At 38.5% G+C, this 21,008-nt stretch overlaps 1 protein-coding gene across 1 annotated transcript in view; it reads right to left on the bottom strand.

Annotated features, from left to right (window-relative positions):
* Positions 1–20,708, bottom strand: part of Pgm2l1 (phosphoglucomutase 2 like 1) — a 47,027-nt gene extending 26,319 nt beyond the window's left edge. The window contains exon 1 of the mRNA XM_028770686.1: positions 20,446–20,708. Coding sequence (XP_028626519.1) covers positions 20,446–20,556 — 111 coding nt within the window. The 5' untranslated portion in view covers positions 20,557–20,708. The remainder of the gene's footprint in view (positions 1–20,445) is intronic.
* Between the last annotated feature and the right edge of the window lie 300 nt (positions 20,709–21,008).

Below are 21,008 nucleotides of genomic sequence, written 5' to 3' on the forward strand. Positions count from 1 at the left end.
CGGTAGCTCACAATAACTCTAGTTCTAGGGATATGATATCCCCTTCTGGCCTTCTTGGACCTTTAGGCATGATCATGGTACACAGACATACATATTGGCAAAACATCTGTACACACAGAATAGTAAAATAATTAAAACTAACTAAATATTTGGACTAAGTTTTTAAGCTAGGATGCACTGAGGAAAGGGGTCTGAAGGAGGCAAGGTCTCAGCTGATAAGTGAAAAGTGAGTATAAACTGAATGTTGGAGGGGACAGGGACAAGCTAGAAATAGCACCATAATGATTTCAGTATTATATTTACAGAGTTTGAAGTGACAGCCACACTCAGCACACCAACTACTTTCTCCCTGCTAGACTGGCTCTTCACAGTAACTCAGAAAATACCAAAGATACCAAATGGTATCTTAAATCAAGATACCATTTTCATCTGATTTTAATTTTTAGGTGAAAATGGCTTTATGATTTAATTTTAAAAGTTTTTAAGAGCAGAGCTAGGGAAGAAGGATGAATTTACTATGGCTGGATAATAAATCATTCCAACTTTAAGGCCGAAATCAATAACCATTTACTATCTTCCACAGTTTCTGTAGACAGGAAGTGTCTGAGGCCTCTGTTGAAAGACAAAGATCTGCTTGCTGGAATCAACTCCAGTCTTGTCTGTAATGTATCTGACAGTGATGATAGCTGTTAGCTAGGACCCATGCTATTAAATGGAACATCTACAAAGGCATTCCTTGTAGCCTGGGCTTCCTCACAATGCTGGGTTCTAAGGGCAGTGTCCTAAAAGGAAGCCAGCCAGGGAGCAGCTCTATCACCTTTCCTGGGCTAGCCCTGGACAATCAGCTGACTTCCACTGCTCCTGCTATTTCTTGAGGTTGTGACAAAGACTCACCCACGTTCTGGGAAAGGAAACACAGATTGTGACTTTCAACTGAGGCATGTCAAAGTCATGCAGAAAGACAAATGATGTGAGATGAAGAAAGTAAATGACCTCAGCTATTTTTGAAAGCTGCAACTTGCACAAAGGGACTATAAAACCCCAAACTTAAAAATCTGAAATACTGCTTATCCCAAGAATTTGGAGAAAAAGGCTACTTAGCCAGTAGCTCAAATATTAAATATTAAATAGTCTTGATCCAGTTGTTCTATTTCTAGAAATTTATCCCCAAAGAGAAGTATAATTAATAAGGGATTCATGCTAAGACTTAGTTATATGTCCTTAGTGACATAGCTGGTCTGGTTCATGGACAGCTTAGTCTATATGTGACTGTCTCAAAAACAAAACAAAAACAAACACACCAAATATTTAGTTATAAGGACACTCACTAAAATAATGTTAATAGTATTACCTAATATGTAAGTAAACCACATATTCTATAGAAAACTTGTGAAATAAAGTCTAACATAAGAAGAAGCTAGAGAGATGACTTATTTGGTAAAGTGTTTTCCCAAGCATGAAGATCTCAGTTTGATCCTGGGCATCTATGTAAAAAGCTGGTCTTAGTGGCATGTACTTTCAATCCTAGTGATGGGAGGTGGAGACAGGAAGATCCCTGAGGCTCAATGGCCAACCAGCCTAGACTAATAGGTGAGCTCCAGGCCAATGAGAGACCCTGTTTCATAGGTAGTAGATAACATTACTGAAGATGACACACAAGGCCATCCTTTGGCCACCAAACTCACATGCACCTACAACACCCAAAAATACACATGTACCTACAAACATGAACTTCAATCCAATGGATGTGAGAACTAAATTATATTACTATCTCAGGCCTCACACCCATACTTCCTCTCTAGTCTTCCTATTATCATTGTATCACTACAGGCTTCATCCTCAATATTTCCTGCCGCCCTACCTCTGCCCTATCTTTTAGTTACTGATTCTCTTTTTAACTCTGAATTTTACTAAATTTGTTCACTGAGTTCTTAGTTTTGGCATTATTTTTTGTGTTATTTCAGAATCAGAACTTACATTCAAAAACATGCAAAGTTTTGGATTATTTTCACTTTCTTGCCTAATTTTTAATTTTCTTTTTGACCCCTTAGATTCGGCAATCAACAGTTATTTTAAAGTCTGCATATCATAATTTAGCATAAAGTACCTCTACAAGTCAGTTTGTAGCATATTTGTTTTTGTAGGGAATTGTTTTTTTTTTTTTTTTTTTGGTTTTTCGAGACAGGGTTTCTCTGTATAGCCCGGGCTGTCCTGGAACTCACTCTGTAGACCAGGCTGGCCTCGAACTCAGAAATCCGCCTGCCTCTGCCTCCCGAGTGCTGGGATTAAAGGCATGCGCCACCACCGCCCGGCGGGAATTGTTTATGTTGACTTCTTTCTTTATGGATCTGGCTGACTCTACACTGGGTATTTTATTTGTTATTAATGGGAACAAATTGAGGCCTGTAATGAAGGTGTTTCCTGCTGAAGCCAAGCACTGTAGCTGCAATCCAAGCAAACTGATCAGCAATTCAAGGTCATTTTAGTCTACAGAGTAACTTTAAGGCTACTCTGGGCTACTTGAGGTCCTTTCTTAAAACAAGAGAAAAAAATAAATGTACTTCCCCTTATATAGATTTCTTTCTTCACTTTTCTTGGGTCTCTGAAACCAACAGCAATCTAAGCTGATTTTAGCCTAATTTTCAGGCCACCCAAATGACTCAGACCTGAGATTTAGTCTGTTTAGTGCTGACACTGAATCCATAAAGTGGTCATATGGCAGCCCTTTGAACTATCATTCTGAAGTAGCAGTTCTGGACTCTAGATTCTTTTCTTTTTCTTTTTCTTTTCTTTTCTTTTCTTTTCTTTTCTTTTTTTTTTTTTTTGCCTGTTATAAAAACCTTTTAAAGTCCAGCGCCAAGAATAGGTTACTCCTTTTAGAATTGTTGGCCACTAGAGCCCCATAGACCTCCTTCCCAAACATTATAGGTTACCACTGCTCTTGTTTACCCCCTAATCCTTGATTTTATTTGTGGACTTTATTGCTAAAGACATATTTGAGTCATAGAATATGGAGAAATAAAGCTGGTATTGACATGGAAACTTCATCTCTACTGGCTAATTTTCATAGTGATAGAAGGTGCTATGAAGACAACTAGGGGAGAAAAGTAATCATCAATCATACCCAGCTGTGAACACCCCAGACCTATTATAATGACTGGCAATGCAAGACATGCCCACTGGTGGAAGAGTGGCAAGAACATCACAGGAACAACCAATCACTTTCTGATTGGATTGACATCCCACTCCACAAGATCAAACCCATATCTGGCACCATTATTGGTACAAGAACCTATGGCTAGTCCCTAAGGAGAACCTACTGTTCTGCTATTCTGCTAAATGGACATAGTAGTAAGTCAGCTTCTAATAACTCATCATTATACCTAGAGATCAATGCAACTCCCAACTCTCATCTAAGAAAATTTCTATTTGTAGCAGATAGTGATTAACAGACACTTACAATTGGCTAAATTACAGACAAGAAGAGAATGTAGAATATTCAGCCCTCACCCCTCCTCCCAGGGCTCGGGGATTATTGCAGAAGATGGGGGGGGGGCAGACAAGTGTAGGAGCTCCAGGCAGTGGATTATTACAAGGAAATGGTGTCTTCTGAACACAGCAGTGCTGCTGCTCATATGAACTCAGAGCAGTTGCAACAACAGGAACAAAACCTAGGAAATCTCAAGCCAGACTAAATCCTAGCATAGAGATAGGAACTGGGCATGAATCCCGCTCCTAGCTTTGCAACTTTTAGCAGTTGTTAACTGCTGGAAGGAGAGAGAGTTTTCTTTAACAGTGTAGACCCTGGTGGGTGGACCAGTCTCCAGTGGAATACCACATATTCAAGAATATTTGGGCAACACAAACACAAAGTCTTAATGATTATTTTAAAAAATAAAAGACACAAAGTCACACAGTTGGAAGAGTAATGAACTGGAATGGATTTGGAAGAGTTAGGGGAGGAGGAGTGACTATGATCATGACATATATAAAAACTCACAGAACTAATAAAAATAAAAATAGAAATGGGAGAAAGCCTAAATAGAAGCTATACATTAAATGACATCTTTACTATCATTCAAATTAGGATGGCTGCTGGTAGGTTTTTTTGGGGTTTTTTGAGGGGGGGAGGATAAACCAAGTTTTCTACTACTGAACATAGTACCTGCCCCTGCCCCTTTAAAATCTTTTATTTTAAGAAGGATCTCACTAAGTTGCCCCAGCTGGCCTTGAACTTGAGCTCCTCCTGTCTTAACCTCCTAAGTAGCTGAGAGTACAGGCCTGAATCACTAGGCCTAGTATCAATTAGGGTCATTTGTTTGTTTGTTTTGTTTTTTAAACAAGAAATATTTTAACATATTCAATGAAAAATGTTGATTTATCAAGTAAAGAAAAGCATTATTGGTAAAGTTAGAATTATATTTTCCATGAAAAAAATTTGTACGAATAAGTTTAAAAATTGATCTTAGAAGAAAAATGTGGAATAAAATGGGCCCCTCCCTTCCTTCCTTCCTTCCTTCCTTCCTTCCTTCCTTCCTTCCTCCCTCCCTCCTTCCCTCCCTCCCTTTCTTTCTTTCTTTCTTTCCTTCTTGTTTGACAGAGTTTCACTGTGCTCCTCAGACTGATACCAAAACACTAAGTTCAACTGATCCTCTCACCTCCATCTTCAAATACACACACACACATATATATGTATATACACACATATACACATACACACATATATTTATATATATACATAGATATACATACACACATGCACACGCACACACACATAAACTAATGACTCAGTAGAAAAGTTAACAGAATCTATGAAAACAATTTGTAGAAATCAAGTAAAGATTTAAGTATATGAAAACACTCAGCCTCATTTTTAAGAAAAATGGAAATTCAAATAAAAATATAGTTTTTTTTATGGTAACAAAGAAAAATATTTGATACTGAACTGTGGATTCAAGAGTTTGGGAAAGTGACAGATGGTGATAGAGCCTGAATCTTAGCATTCAGGAGGCAGAGGCAGGTGGATCTCTATGAGTTCTAGGCCAGCCTGGTCTGCAGAGCAAGTTCCAAGACAACCAGGACTACACAGTGAACCTGTCTTGAAAAACCAAACCAAACCAAACCAAACCAAACAAACAAAAACGATTTTAGAAAGTAAGACTCTATCTCCCCAGTGTTTGGATTACCACATTTGGCTGCTTTTACATTGTTCCAAACGGAACTGTTAATTCATACTGCTAACAAAGTCTGAGTAGACATTATATTGATTTAATAAATAAATACATATTTCTAGTGAAAAATAATCTGGGAAAGCAAAGACTTTTACATATTGTGGGCAGAAGAATAAGTCACCCATTATGGAGAGTAATTTGGCAAAATTTTATGTCAAAACGTTAAATGCATGAAACCTAACTCAATAGTCGAATTTCTGAGAACTGATACCATCAGGACACATAGGTGTGTCTGAAGATGGTGCAATAGAAACATAACAGTGATGATAATAACAAAATAAGGAAAAAAGAAACATAACATCAGTTAAGACTGAATAATTAATTTGACTCATCAATTTACTAAAATCCTGTACCACTCTTAAGTGAATGGAGCCCTTCTACAAATACACTGATGAAAAGTATTTTAAATGAGGAAAAAAAAAACAAAACAAAGGGTAAAAGACCACTAGGGTACAGGTTAAGTATCTATGAACATATACAAATACTGCTTAATGTTTCTTGATTTAAAAAAAAAAGCTGGCTATAGGAAGGCAACAGCAACAGAAAGCAGCAAGTATCTTTCATATCTGTGCATATATGGCCTATTGTTAAGTAATTAATAGATTTATAGATTGGAAAGCTGGATGTGGTGGCACACATCTATAATCTCTGCACTAGGGAGGCTGAGGCAAGAGGATCTCTAGTTTAAGAGCAACCAAGAGTTATACAGCAAATTCAACGGCAGCCTGAGCCATGTGGAAAAATCCTTGTCTCCAAAAAGCTATGTAGAATGAAAAAAGCTATAAGTACAAAAATGTGGTAAACAGAAAAAAAATCAAGTATACTATGCTAACAGGCAAGGAAAAATAAGACAGACATACTGACAAACATGATTTACATTAATTTACTGAATATATTTATAGACATCAAATATTTGGCTATTGATTGGGGCCTTCCCTCCTAAACCTTCATAGCTATGTAAAAGATAAAAACAGAGAACAGTTTGCTGTTAGACATAGTGACTATGCTTTCAATCCCAGCATTCCAGAAGCAGAGGCAGGCAGACCTCTGTAAGTTTGAAGCCAGTCAGAGCTATACAGTGAGACCCTGTCACAAAAGCAAAATACAACAAGATCACAGTTTGCATCAGCCTTTCTATAGAGGTTCCCTGGAATAAAGTCCAGAGATGCCTCCAATGTTTAGTCACGTGTTTTTTGGACAGGTCTGTATTGCCGACATTTGAAGAGTATTTAGTATTGGATAGTGTTCTAAGCATTACACTATAATAACTGTTTCCTTTTTAAACTTTTAAAAAATGCTGGTGGTTCTAGGTACAGACTGTATCTGAAAATGAACATAGTTGTCTGTCATAAGAACGAAAGGCCTCCAATATTCAAATGAGTACTACTAACTCAGATCATATTGAAATAAAGCTTCCTTTTGTAGAACACTTAGACCTGTCTGCAAAAAAAAAAAAAAAAAAAAAAAAAAGAGTATTCACTAAGCTCTATCATGAAAGTGTGCATTACAGAAATGATACTATAGGGTTCAAGGTGACCAGTTTTGAAATTTCTATACTCAGGTAGGACCACTCATAGGATCTCAGATCTTTAACTATAGTTCATTAAAACAAAAAGTACAGTTTTAACTATTACTTAAATATTAAACACAGGGGATAAAAAATCTAGAAGAAATCATGTGTTTGCTAAGATTCTTAATTAAATAGCAGGTTTTATGACAGCATTATGAAATTAGCTATCTACCTGAGCCAATTCACAACTTGTGTAGAAATTAAAATATGATCTAATGATCATAAGGACAATATAAAATCATTATGTAAAAATGTTTGTGAGATTTTTTTCTTCTGATACCAAATATGTGGTTTTATAACAAGCATTTAAAAGCTGCTTTTGTTACAAAGTATTAGACAATAACCAGCAGGGAACACTCACCAGACTGCTTCAGTATGCATAGTTTGTACTTAAACATAATTATTCCCCTAACTAAACCTAAAACTATTAGTTCCTTGATTTTATCTGTGATGTTAATGAGAATGCCTTCCATCCCCACTCCCACAGGCTCATCTGTTTGAAAAGCTGGTCCCAGCTGACGGAACTCTGTGCAAAGGATTAGGAGGTGTGTCACTGGGGGCAGGTTTTAAGGTTTCAGAGCCCACACCATTCCTCTTGTCTCTTTCTCTGGTTATGTCTCAAGGTGTAGTAAGCTCTCAACTACTACTCCAACCATACCTGCCTGCTGCCATACACCCCACCATTAATGTCAATGACTTTAACCATGTAAGCCCAAATTAAACACTTTTTTTAATAAGTTACTTTGGTCATGCTGTTTAACACAGCAATAGAAAAGTGACTAAGACAACATAAATTGGTTAAATCTTGGTGAACTGGGACAGTCTAGTTTGTTGGGACTGCCAGAGCTTTTGCCCTAAAGTTCCAACAGTGTCTTTCTCAGTATCAGTCATTCTCCACTTTTCAGGATATAAGCTGAGTATCTATGACTTTACTTAATTCTGCCACTATGTCTCCACCATCAGATCAGATCTGAAATATTAAAAGATTTAGTGTTAGGACCTAGGTAAAATATTAAGGCCTAGATGGAATGTTATGGCCTAAATGGAATGTTAAGGCTTAAGTAAAACATTAAGGCCTATGTAAAATGTTAAGGCCTAGGTAACTGTTACCTGACTAGCCTATCATTATAAGGAAGCTTTCTTATATGTTTCTGCTGTCACTAGGAAACTTTCTAATGCCAAGATTGATTACATATTCTGTTGTTTTGTGCCCTTGGAAACCAGGCATGATAGAAATCAGTAGAACTGTTTTGTATATTTACCCACAATAAGTTTAGAACCAAACCAACCACCTAACAGCACTTCCTGCACCTATGTATAAGCTTTTATGATATTTGTCTTTATAATCTGCCCCTGGGATGGACCCCAACATAATCGAAACACCTGCACCAATATAAGAAACTATTTGGAATAAGACTTCCATTTTGAGTAGTGGTCTAGTAAACTTTAAGTTCCCAAGACCTCCCTAGGAACTGACATTCTACTTGGCAGAAAGACACATGTATGTGGGTAACTGACATCCTGGTTGGCAAGTTAAGACATGAATGTTAGACAAGTCCCATCCTAGTAGGTAAGTTAGAACATGAATATTAGACAAGGCAAGTTCCCTGCCACAGTTGAATATCCCAACCAATCAGAGCAGGATAAGTGTAAAACAAAGACATGCTTTCTAAGAAAACATCTATCCCTAAATCCTAATTGATGAAATAACATGGCACAGATGTTTATGGATTTGGGGCTTAAAAATCCTGTAGGATCTTAATTCAGGGTCATGGTTCAATTCCCAAATCTGCACCATGGCTCTGGTCAGTGTTCATATGGTTTGTGAGGTAATTCCTGGACCCCAACATTTAGTCCACAATACTGTCCCCATTTTGGCATGTGAGTGCAAATTCTAAACAAAGAATTATAAAACCATAAAAGGGAGTTCTCACTGATCAGCTCCTCATGTTCAAAACTTCTAGAATGCCTTACAAACTCAAGAGGATAGTTTACCAGCTTATTATAAGAATGCAACTCAGGAACAACCAAATGGAAGAGATAAGTAAGGCGGGGGTGGGGGGTGGGGGGAGGATGGAGCATCGGCTCTCTAACTCCTCCTAGCACTTTGGACTCAGTGATTCAAGAGTTGTTGCATAGCCCAATTTCTAGTCCCCTGACCTTCCTTCACCAAAGGTCAGCAGTTAGTGAAAGGCAAAAAGGTCCACAGGTCATTCTGGTGACCAGCCAATTCAAAGGCTGTCCAGGGGCTCCACCTAATCATAAACTCAGATGTGATCAAAAGGGGCTGTTATGAATAACAAAGGATACTTCAATAACTCAGGAAATTCCAAAGATTTTAGGAACACTGTACTAAGAACCAGGACGAAAACAGATGTATTTATTATAACATAATAACAGATCATAGTAAATCTGAAGCCAAGGAAATATAAACATGTTTTTGTATGTGTGCATATATTACATATGTATATATCTTAGACAACAAAGAAGAGAAAGGAACTTCCTGGTTCTATAATGGATGGCTATAATTAAAAATAGAAAAGAAAAAAACAAAAAGAAAAATCACCCATAGTTAATGTATAAAGCAAGAAAAAAAGACACAGAAATATATTACTCTAAAAAGCATATTTTTAAGATGAAATGATTTGTCCTACATACAAAACCAGAAATTTTGGAATTAGTATTGGGCTTCTGAAAATATTATCAATAAAAGCTAACCACATTTCTGTATTTTAGCAAAAAGAATTAGCTTCCTGTAAGGCCAAGTAAACTCTAGCTATGTATCTGATTAGCTTAGTCTAGTCTCAAACTTGCTACACAGTTGAAGAGAATCTTCAACTCATGATCCTCATGCCCCCATCTCTTAAATGCTGGGATTATAGACACGAATCACAATGATCAGGTTCAGCTGTTCTAAAAACTTCAAGCCTGCTCAGGGAGACTCCCATCCTGCCACCAACATCTGAAGGAGACTTCATTCCAATGGCAGGGCTCACTGATATTGTCATGTCAACCACCTAACAGAGGCTTTCTTTAAGGAAACTTCCTTACAGCCATGATAGCTTCAGATAAGTTTCTACAGTTACTGCACATAACCTTACCTATAGCTGCCCACCTTCCAGATGTCCTAAATTTGGCCTGGAAGGAGTACCTCCCAAGCACCCCCATAGCAGGTAATGCATGCATACATGTGTACGGCTATATAAGCAAAGTTCTCATTCTCCTCTGAGCAGCCCAAAACATCTCTCTTGTCTACTCACCCCTTGGTACTTCAACTTTGGCCCTAGTAAAGCCTCACCTGACTGGTTACCCCCTTGCAATCTGAAGACTGAGCTTGTAATAGGAAAAAGAGACAACTCCTGGGCTTTCTCAGTTCCAGACATACCCAGCAGCTAGAAGGAAGTGTTAAGAAGACAAGAGACTGTAAAGAGCTGAGACTGCAGAAAATCAAGGACTGTAAAGAGCCAAGCCTGGAGAAGAACTGAAAGACCCAAACACTAGAAAAGCTGTAGAAAGCTGCACAGTTCCTAGCTCTAGCTGCCAAGGAGCTAAGCACTAGGGCAATGAGATGCCAATGCACTAAATTCAAGGTTACAGCACCAACTGTTGGGTTCTGGGCTTGTAGCACTTAAGAGTCTAAGAGGTATAATACCAAGAGCAAATAATCCAAGAGTAGCAGCACTCTTGCTCAGAGCTGCTGGCACTAAAGAAGTTATACTTTGCCTATTCATAATTCCTAGTTTAAGCAAAAGAACCCTCAGCTGACTGGCAACAACACAACCTATAATTAAGTGATAACTAAAAGCAAAGATAATCAAGAGTGGCCAATACTAAGGTATTCAAATGTTAGTGTTATCATACAAGGATTTTAAAGTAGCTTATAGTATCACTAAATGACTTAAAGAAAAGAGGAGCCATCTCAGAAGAAAATTAGACAATAAAAGAAAGAAAGAAAGAAAGAAAGAAAGAAAGAAAGAAAGAAAGAAAGAAAGAAAGAAGGAAGGAAAGGAAGGGAGGGAGGGAGGGAGGGAGGGAGGGAGGGAGGGAGGAAGGAAGGAAGGAAGGAAGGAAGAGAGAAACATCAATTTCCCAAGTTGTAATCCACCCAGAGGTTGTTTGAGATAATTACTCACATTTCTGAAATTCTCTTTTTAACCCATATACAAACTGAGGCTCAGAGAAGAGCCAGTACTTGAAGCCCAAGTAGGGCTTGAACTGCTGTGCTCTTTAGGGTCCAACTCCCCTTTTAGCTGGAATTACACTTGATTTAGTGTTAACTGTTGGCTGATTAATCTAGCTGTGGTTTGTAATTATGATGAAGAAGACTGAGTTGTGGCAGTAGTCTACAGACAGAAAGGTGGCTATCAAGCTTTTATATTAAGACGCTCATGAACTTCTTAGGGACATTAAAAAACCATGAGATTTATTAACATACTTATTTCTCTCTGCTTTTAAAAGAAGACAAAAATGCTAAAGAGTTTCCATCTTGTAAAACAATAAGATCTTGTTAAATTTAAAACAGGCTTTTAAAAAATAAATTACAGATGCATTGTAAACTCCTCTAATCCCATTCTCCACTTTTCTTCTGAGGCATATCTAGGAAGAGAGGATTTTCTCTGAATTTCTTTAGTTAAATTTTTGTTGTTGTTTTAACTTAAAAGTAATTCAATTCCTTTTAAAAGATCACTTTAAATTATTTCAATGCCAGAAAACAAATCAAAACAAAATATTACATTTTTAATGTAAAAGGTTAATGTATATTGCCCACCTGGGGATCCATCCCACATACAGTCACCAAACCCAGACACTATTGTGGATGCCAAGAAGTGCATGCTGACAGGAGCCTGATATAGCAGTCTCCTAAGAGGCCCTGACAGAGCCTGGCAAATACAGAGGCAGATGCTCACAGCCAACCATTGGACTGAGCATGGGGTCCCCAATGGAATCCCCAATGGAGGAGTTAGAGAAAGGACTGAAGGAGCTGAAGGAGTTTGCAACCCCATAGAAAGAACAATATCAATCAACCAGACCCACCAGAGCTCCCAGGAACTAAACCACCAACCAAGGAGTACACATGGAGGGACCTATGGCTCCAGTCACATATGTAGCAGAGGATGGCCTTGTCGGGTGTCAATGGGAGGAGAGGCCCTTGGTCCTGTGAAGGCTCGATGCCCCAGTGTAGGGGAATTCGAGGGTGGGGAGGCGAGAGTGGGTGGGTGAGTGGGGGAACACCCTCATAGAAGCAGGGAGGGGGGATGGGATAGGGGGTTTTGGGGTGGGGGGACCAGGAAAAGGGATAACATTTGATTTGATATGTGAATAAAGAAAATATCCAATTTTAAAAAATGTTAATTTATAATCTTTAAAAATGTGGGTGCCTATTATTTGATCTCTAAATCAAATAATAAATACATGATTTTCAGAAGTTATAATTTCTTCACAGAATACAAGTCAATAATAAAATATGACAAATACAACCTTATCATGCTATCTAAGTAGTTATCTCATATTTTATGAGTTGCTACAGCTGTAATTTGTATAAAAAATTTATTCAGATTTATATAAAATAAGTGATCTACTCTTGTCTTCCAAAATATCAAAGAACTTTTATGAAACTATAAACAAATTTTTTAAATAAGAGAGCTAATAGTGTACCACAATTCAAACAAATATGAATTTACTGTTGGCTTTTGATGCTGGGGACTAAATCTGAGGCCTGCACATGCTAAACTAATGGGCTCTACACCTCACTGAGCTATACTCCCAACACTTAATCTATTTTTGTAATTTGCATGCCATGGAAAAAAACATACTATAAAGCCACTGAGAATGCAGGCATTTTCTAAGTATTGATTCTTCAATATTGTTATATTTTTCAAATGTTTTATAAAGAGAAAATGATAACACCACCAAGCATTTTCTACCATTAATTCATATACTAAAAGGCAAGCCACTATCCATCTGGCTTTATCCATGTTTCCTCAACATTAGTTTCAGAACTTTTCTTTGTACTTTTTTTATACATTGGGCTCACTGAAGATACACTTTACACTTAAAGCATTGATAGTGAATTCTGTCCGTTTAAGGGTTCAATTTAGTCAATTTAAACAAGTATATAAAGTCACACTACACTACAATATTATATAGATCACAAAATATACAACTATCAAATCTCACATTAAAAGTATTTGGCACAACAAAGTAAAAAAAAGACAAAAATTGAGGACATACAATAGTGTACTTGTATCTTTATGCAGAGGCCCTTTTAAAAGATGTAAATTTGTACTATTCTTTTCACTTCAGAGTGTCAAATTTAGACACTACCCTATTGATGGGTGTTGAAAGTACAGAACTTGAAGGCCCCCCTTCGTGCTTGAGGTTTGGTCCCCAACATGGCACTTTTGAGAGGCTGTACAAACGTTAAAATGTGGAGCCTAGTGAGAAAAGTCTTTGGGTCACTGAGGTTTTCCTTTTAAGAGGAACTCAGACCCCTTTTACTTTTGCTTCTTGGATATGAGGTGAGTGGTTTGCTCCATCTGCTGCCCTTCCACAGGCCCAAAGAGGCAAGGCCAACTAACTGTAAACTAGATCTCCAAAACTGTGAGCCCAAATAAATCTTTTTTTTTATAAGATGGGCATCTATAGTAATTTGTAATAGTGATGTAAACCTGACTAACACTATAGGCTTTAAACTTTTAATTTTTTCTCCATAAAAATGAAACATTTCAAAGAGAAAAATAACATGAGAAAATTTTGCTGCAAAAAACCCCATTTAGAGATTTTCTAACAAGATAAGCTCTGGTTAGCTGAAAACTGAAATGCTTTGTATCTGAGAAAATACTTTTCATTTACAATATTATGGTCTTTCTACTCCTTGGGAAATTAAAATATGACCATTTTTATATTTTGAGAAGATACAGTACTTCAATGTCTAATCTTGTCAACTTGATGAGGTCTGGAATCAGTTAAGAAACACACCTTTAGTTTGTATCTGTAAGGGCATTTCCTGAGAGATTTAACTAAAGTGGAAAGACCCTTCATTCTAAATGTCGGCATCATTCCATGGGCTGGAGTCCAAGACTAAATAAAAAGGAAGAGGCAAGTTAAGCACTAGCATTCATCTCTGTTTCCTGGTCACAAACATAACTTGCCAGCTGCCTGCCTCATGTTCCTGCTGCTATGCCTTCCGTGTCATGATGGACCATATCCTCAGAGAAACATCAAAATAAACCCTTCCTCCCTTATGTTCCTTTTGTCACAATAATGAAAAAGTAACTAATACAAGTTATTATTCAATTATTTAGTTGAAAAGATCCTATACAGCATTGGTGACAATAAACTCATCCTGAATCTCTGCCTCTTTAGCACCAGACCAAATCACTTTCTCCCAACACCAGAGGGCAGCAACCTCAGTACTAATGAGCAATTTCTATAGTTATTAGGAAGGCAGAAAACATCATGAAACAAACCATATAGGCCTTAACCCCAAATCATTGTATGACCTCTTGTTGTGTAACAGTTTCCTCAAGATTGAAACATTGCATCTTTCAGGAAAGCTCCTTAAGCAGGTGTGTACAAAATTGAAAAACATTCCCTGAAACTGACCAGATTCTCTAGGCTCCTCCCTACCAGAGTAAGCAGAGTCAAGCTGTAAAGATGACTCTGAGACCAGACCAACTGCCTGGAAAAAGCAGAAACCAGCCTAGGAGCCTGGAAGAGGTTTAGACAACTTAGGCACCTAGTAAGAACACTCTTCATCGGGCAGGTTGGGCTGCCTGCAGGCTGTGTAGTGTTCCAGGTTCTCAAGCTTTGTGAGCTGTCACCCATGCTGGACATGGGTGAGTCATCTGTCTTTCCAGTCATTTTTGCTCCTGTAGGAAACTCCTCACCCATACTCTTGTAAGTATCCCCAATAAAACCCCTTGGTTCTCCAAGTTAGACTCTGGTGGTATCTGTACTTTGGTCTGTCCTGGGTTTCCTATCTGGAGTGAGCAGACTTGTGTGTTTCATCTCCCTAGGAAGTTTTTTCATACAACACCTATGCATTTTGTTGTGCAGTCAAAATGAAATTCTATCTACAACAGGGATGATAATGAGGACACTGTGCTAACTGATATAATACAGTAACAGACGGCAAAACACTCTATGACTCCACTCATATAAGGTACCCAGAATAGTCAAATTCTAGAAACGGAAAAAAGAATAGTGGTTTTCTGGGGAAAGAGGAAGGAAGAAACACATTATTTAATGGGCATAGAGTTTCAGCCTAGCAAGATGAAAAATTCTGAAGGTCTGTTCTACAATAAATGTGAATATTTTTATGGTAGCTAATGAACTATATATATGCTTAAAAATGACCAAGATGGTAACTTGTATGCATTTCCACCACAATTAAAAAGTTAAATGCTGTGTTCTATCTTCTGGTTGATTATCAAAAGAGAAAATAATTACTAGGCTAAGATGCTCAAATATTGTTTGCTTTAGACTCTTCTAGCATATACTTGTGTCATCTGGAAAGATGAATACAAATAGAGTTTCTTACTTGAGCCTCATCAATTATTCAAAATCAGGTCAGGTAATATTTTAGTTTGCTTCGTTTCTAGCAAATAATTTACTTACTTTTTTTTTTTTTTTAGCTCAGGGTGGCATGCCTGCTAGGCAAGTACTATACCACTAAGCTATACCCTCAAGTCCTATTTCCTTCCTTCTTGCTTTTGCTGACCTACCCATTATGCCTCTTTCCCTTCCTTCAGTTCTTCATTGATGACTGCTTAATCGCCTTTCTGATGTTGATAAAAATGACATGGCATCTTCACTGCATAACTAGTATTTTTAAAAAACTACTTATGACATAGACATTGTGTTCCTTTGTTTCATGATACACTGTGAATCTAGTGTATAACTTATCAACCAGGATTTCTTCACAATGGACTCCTGCAGTAGTTATTACATAACAAACTTTTCTCAGGGCACCTACTTATTTGTTTCTTATTTGTTTCTTCAACTTTAATACTCATATGTGTGCGTATATATGCGTGTGTGTGCATTTGGTAGAGGAATCACTTTTTTCTTTCATTTCCTAGACTTTATCCTTGCTTCCTATTGCTTTTTCACACTATCTTTTCTTATCTGATGATGAAATAATTCTCTATTTCTAATTTATAATTTTGGGGGGTTTTAATGTTCCCATTGTAATGTTCCTATTGCTTTACCTTGTTCATACAAATTTTTTTCTTCATATAGGTTGACTCTTAGTTATTAATAACCAGTTTTTTTCTGGAAAGTTGGCATAAACTGTTTTGTAAATACAGTATGTTTTCTGCCAACATCTTCCTAACTAGAATAGTCAGTTGGGACTTCTACGTCTGCAAGTTACTGTTCTGAGAATTTTTTACACAGATTAAATTAATCTGTGTAATTAAATTTAAAATTTTTCAAAAGCATATATAACAATAGAATTTTTAAAAGTAAAAGTGCTATAGTTTAAATGTGCCCTGTACCTCAAGGGTTCCCATATCAAAGACTTGGTCTTCAGTATGAGGTACTGAGGTAGTAGAAGCTTTTAAGAGTTGAGTCCTAGTGTGAGGAAACTGGGTCATCACCAAAGGCACTTCCCTAGGGATTTTGTGAATGAGCTCTAACAAGAGTAAGCTGTAATTTATAGAAGAGAGGAGAGGAGGTAATAGGAGAGAAAATTTAACAGCAAGTGAGCTGAGCGAGGCTCCCTGCTCCCTGCTCTCTGGCTTCCTGCCTCACTGTGTAATCCCTTACATATGCTTCTGTCATGACTCCATCAGCCATAAGGCTCTAACTCATGCCCAGCAAATGTGGCTACCTGATCTTATGCAATCTGAGCTAAATAAACTTCCTTTCTTTATACATTACCCAGGCTCAGGTACTTACTATATAATAAGATAAGCTTGAGGAATTAATTCACAGCCTTTTGTTCTGGTTAATTTGTCGAAAACTTTTCTGTTGTTAAACATCTGAAAATCACTGGCTTAGATTGATATCTTTTATTTCTATTTCCAGGCTCTTTTTAAACCTAACCTATCTTCGACTTCATATTCTACTCTTTCTTAATACAAATCTACACTCTGAGACCAGATTGTTCTACTTATTATTTCTTAAACTGCCATGGCAAATGCCTGCCTCCACATTGTTGTTAATATACAGAACATTTATTGTTGCTGTTACAATCAGCAGAGCAGCTCTGCCCTGTGTTTCAGTCCCCCTTCCTTATCCACCCATCCATGCTTTACCAGTGCCTACCATCCTAGATATAAATTGCTTACAGAGAATTAAAATTCACATTGGAACAGAATCAAGAGACAGTTGTGATGTTAAAGAACCCAGCTTTTAGGCCAGGACTGCTTGTCTGTAACTTGACAACGCATGAAAGCCCTGAATGAAAGAAATAGAAAGGAGGTATGAACCTTACCTGAGAGCATAGGAGAACACATTGGTAATGGAGTTCTCTGTGCACAGCTGATAGGAGGAACTCCTTGACTCCTGGGATTTATGGGGTTAGAGCAATAGCATAGCCTCACACAGAGATGGATGCATTTACTTGTTACAAGCAGATGCTGCTAAATGTTATATGTTTTATTCCCTGGGATTTGGCTTTATAATAACCAAAAATCTTTGGATTATTTGGCTTATTATACGGTTATCTACCAAATGCCTGAATTAGAAATTAATCTACTGCATCTATATCATAAACCATATATCATATTTTATATCATATATATATATCATATATTATATCATAAACCATAAGTTAACAAAACAGTATTCTTAAATCAGTCATCAGTTTCTATGACCTTGAATTGACTGAACTTATTTTAAAACTAGGGAATCAAACATAATAAATAAAAGCCCAGATGCCAGTATCCAGGTTGTATATGGCTCTAACTATAAGTTACCATCCAAGTCTGGTAAATCTGCTGATAGAAAGCTGGCCTACAGCAGCTACACAAGAGTACCCTGTCCCTAGTAAATCTGAACAAATATAAACAAATAAAAAACAAGAGTCTCCCTCTGTTTAGGCAGACATGGAACTCACTATGTAGCCCAGGCTGGCCTCAAACTTAACTGCTCTCACTGTTTCAGCCTCTACCACTGAGATTATAGGCAAGAGTAACACTATGCAGGGCCTATGTTCTAGCACTATTTTCTTTTTAGCACTTACATATACTCTTAATTGCTGAAGACCACTAATGATATACTACCGTTCTTCAACAATCTGGTCTTCACATACCTTTCCAAAGATTTCTCTCCATGTACCCTAAGCTCCAGCACACACACGTGTTAACTACACACATTCAATTTTCTATCTTTCTGTCAATCTTCCCTCTCCATCTTAGCAAATCTGAATGTTAACTAATTGAGAAAGTTCAACATGAATAACATCTTTTTTTTCATGAAGACTTTTCGATGTACATATCAAGCCACCAAAGCTAAAATTAGTAATGTTGCTGACTATGGCAAATAGCAAATAGTCCTGAGACCAATTTATAACTTATCACATGCTTCATCAATCTTCAAGAATCAGCAGCACTACTGGGATTCCTTGATTGGTATTAATCAGAGATTGAGCTTGGACTCTCCGCATTAAAAGACTATAAGTATGGTCAATGTATAATGAAAGACTTAAATTTCATTTTGTACTCTAAATTCTAGTGGCCTTGGACTTAGCCTAGCTTAAGTATCAATCTACAGTAGATAAACCTTTGTTTCTCAAATGAAAGCATTATCTCCCATTAAGAAAGAGATCAGTAACATATAATTAATAAAATTATTTGAATCTGTTTTTCTGTTAAGGCACTTATTACTTATTCCCTATATTTTATTTGGGAGCCTTTGTTTTATCCTCTTATGTTCATTGAGGCCTATGTTTATTTCATTTTCTCTCTCATGCAAGCTTTCCCTGTTCTTTTCATGTATATTCCGTATTCTCATAAAGCCTTCTTTGACCATCCCACTTCATGATCGCTCTCACTTTTGAACTCCCATAAGCATTGAATGATTGAAACCTCGTTTATTGCTACTATAACTGTTGTAGCATTATTTTTATATGCATTTTACAGTTCTTAAATATTTCAGTACATCTTGGCAGTATTTGGGCATAGCACAGACAATAAGTATTAATTCACTCAACTGGGATATTTATTAGGAAAATACAGACAAAAGCTGATACTGAAAGAGAAAAGAGTGTCATTATTTTTAATGTGGTGCACAAATCAGCAAAACTGGTATCAATCACCTGGAAGCTCACTAAGGCTGTCAGGCCCCACCCTAGTTGTCTGGTCAGAAATGCCTCTTAAGATTCCAAGATGATCTGTTAGCACTTTCAGGTTTGAGAAACATTGATTCAGACAGACTCTAGAAGAATGATTAGAACATCTAAGAAATAAATGACCCAGTAACACCAAAAACTTTATTGTAATTGCTTATTTGTTGGACTTCCTTATCTACTAACTAAAGACTTGCTGACAGCAAGAACTCTTTCTATCTTTCTCACCACCAGTAGTATTTCCTGGCCGGCCTAGAACACTCAGTATTTGGTTGGGTTTTTTGTTTGTTTGTTTTGTTTCCCTTCTAGAATGCACATATATCTGGGGAAAAAATGAAAATGAACTTTTTCTGAAAGCTAGTTAGGTAGTTCTTGTGTATAACATAATCTCACATACCTCCATATAAACCCTTTAATTCAGTTTTAATCAGTTTTAAATGTGCTGCCTTCTCTGTTTTAGCAGCTGTATCATATGCACTTGACAAAACAAACACTTGGATTATCATCCCATCCTCCCAGAGAACCTCCAAGAGCCTCTTTATAAGTGAAAAGGATGCATTTTAATTCTAGCTTTCACCAACCCACCCTCTATACCTGCACAAGGGGAGGGAAAGAGCAGAAAGGATGGCATCAGCAATTCTGAAATTCCTAAGAAATTTCTAAATATCTGGTCAGAATCTGCCCTTTAAGATTTGAGAAGTAATAGTGCAAACTCTAACAGTACAACTAGACAATTCTAGATGTCTATGGCCACAATTCCTTGAACAGGATACTTCCAATAAATAACTGCTGGCAGAGGAATAAGAGGAGAACCCTTGTCACATTCAATAGCAAAAGGTGATACCAGAAAATAAGAGTGAAATAGACTAATGAAAAGCTAGCCAGCGATTACCTAGTGACAGAGGGTGGAAACACACCAGAGCAACACCAAAGCAGATAGTGAGTGGTTAATAACGTTCAAAAACCATACCAGAAGCCACTTTCAGGTTCTGCAGAGAAGGAAGTCAAGGGAGAAAGAGGAAAGGAGACGGATACAATGATGAGGATGAGGTATTTTTGACAATGAGAGATGATATGCACTGGAAGGGAAGGGGTAGCAGGGGAGGAAGCCGAGCTGCGGCATTGCCTACCACAAAAGAAAGCGACTGCAGTTGTCCCTGCCCAGCCCAGACCGCCCCAGGGAGGCAGCCCCTGCATAGGTGAGAGGCATCGCCCAACTCCACTAGCCCTGCGCTGGCTGGAGCCATCTCCCCCGGAGCCTGCAGAGCCCTGGGTGGGTACCGGAAAGGGCGGACTGTGAGAGGGTGGGTAGGAAGAGGGGACAGATGCCCGGGTGACCAGGTACCCACCTTGTCCCAGCGCAGCCACTGCCCGATGGCCGTGTCTAGCTGGGGGTCTCCAGTGAGGTAGGGGGCGTGGAGCAGGTTAGAGTTCAGGTCATCCTCTGCGTTCTCAGCCATGGCAGACACACGGGTTGCGGGCCCGAGGGGAGGGCGAAGACACCGAGTCCGGGGGCTCTAGGTGCGCTCACCAGGGTCCAGAAACCCCCTCCTTGACGAAGGGCATCGGAGACCAACCGCGAGCTGTTCAGTCAGCGCCAGCTCCTGCCGCAGCTTCAGCGAACCCGGAGAGAGGGCGGAGACAGGACAGCCGCCTCCCAGCAGACTAGCTCCGGATCTCAGCTCGAACTGACTGAGGCGAGCGTGAGGCGAGAGAACAACAACAGTCCCAGATGTCTGGGTCGCCGCCTTCGCCCGCGCCGCCTTAGGCCCCACCCCCGCGCCGCCCGCGCCGCCCCCGCCCGCCCTGGCCCGTCCAAGTGCCCGAGGCATGAGGCGCGAGCCCGGGAGCGCGCGCCCGGCACCTCCGCAGCAGCGTTTACTGTCCTCTGAGGCAACGGTGCACAGCTGGC

Source organism: Grammomys surdaster, unplaced genomic scaffold, assembly GCF_004785775.1.
Source record: "Grammomys surdaster isolate TR1022 unplaced genomic scaffold, NIH_TR_1.0 203, whole genome shotgun sequence".
Taxonomy (NCBI): domain Eukaryota; kingdom Metazoa; phylum Chordata; class Mammalia; order Rodentia; family Muridae; genus Grammomys; species Grammomys surdaster.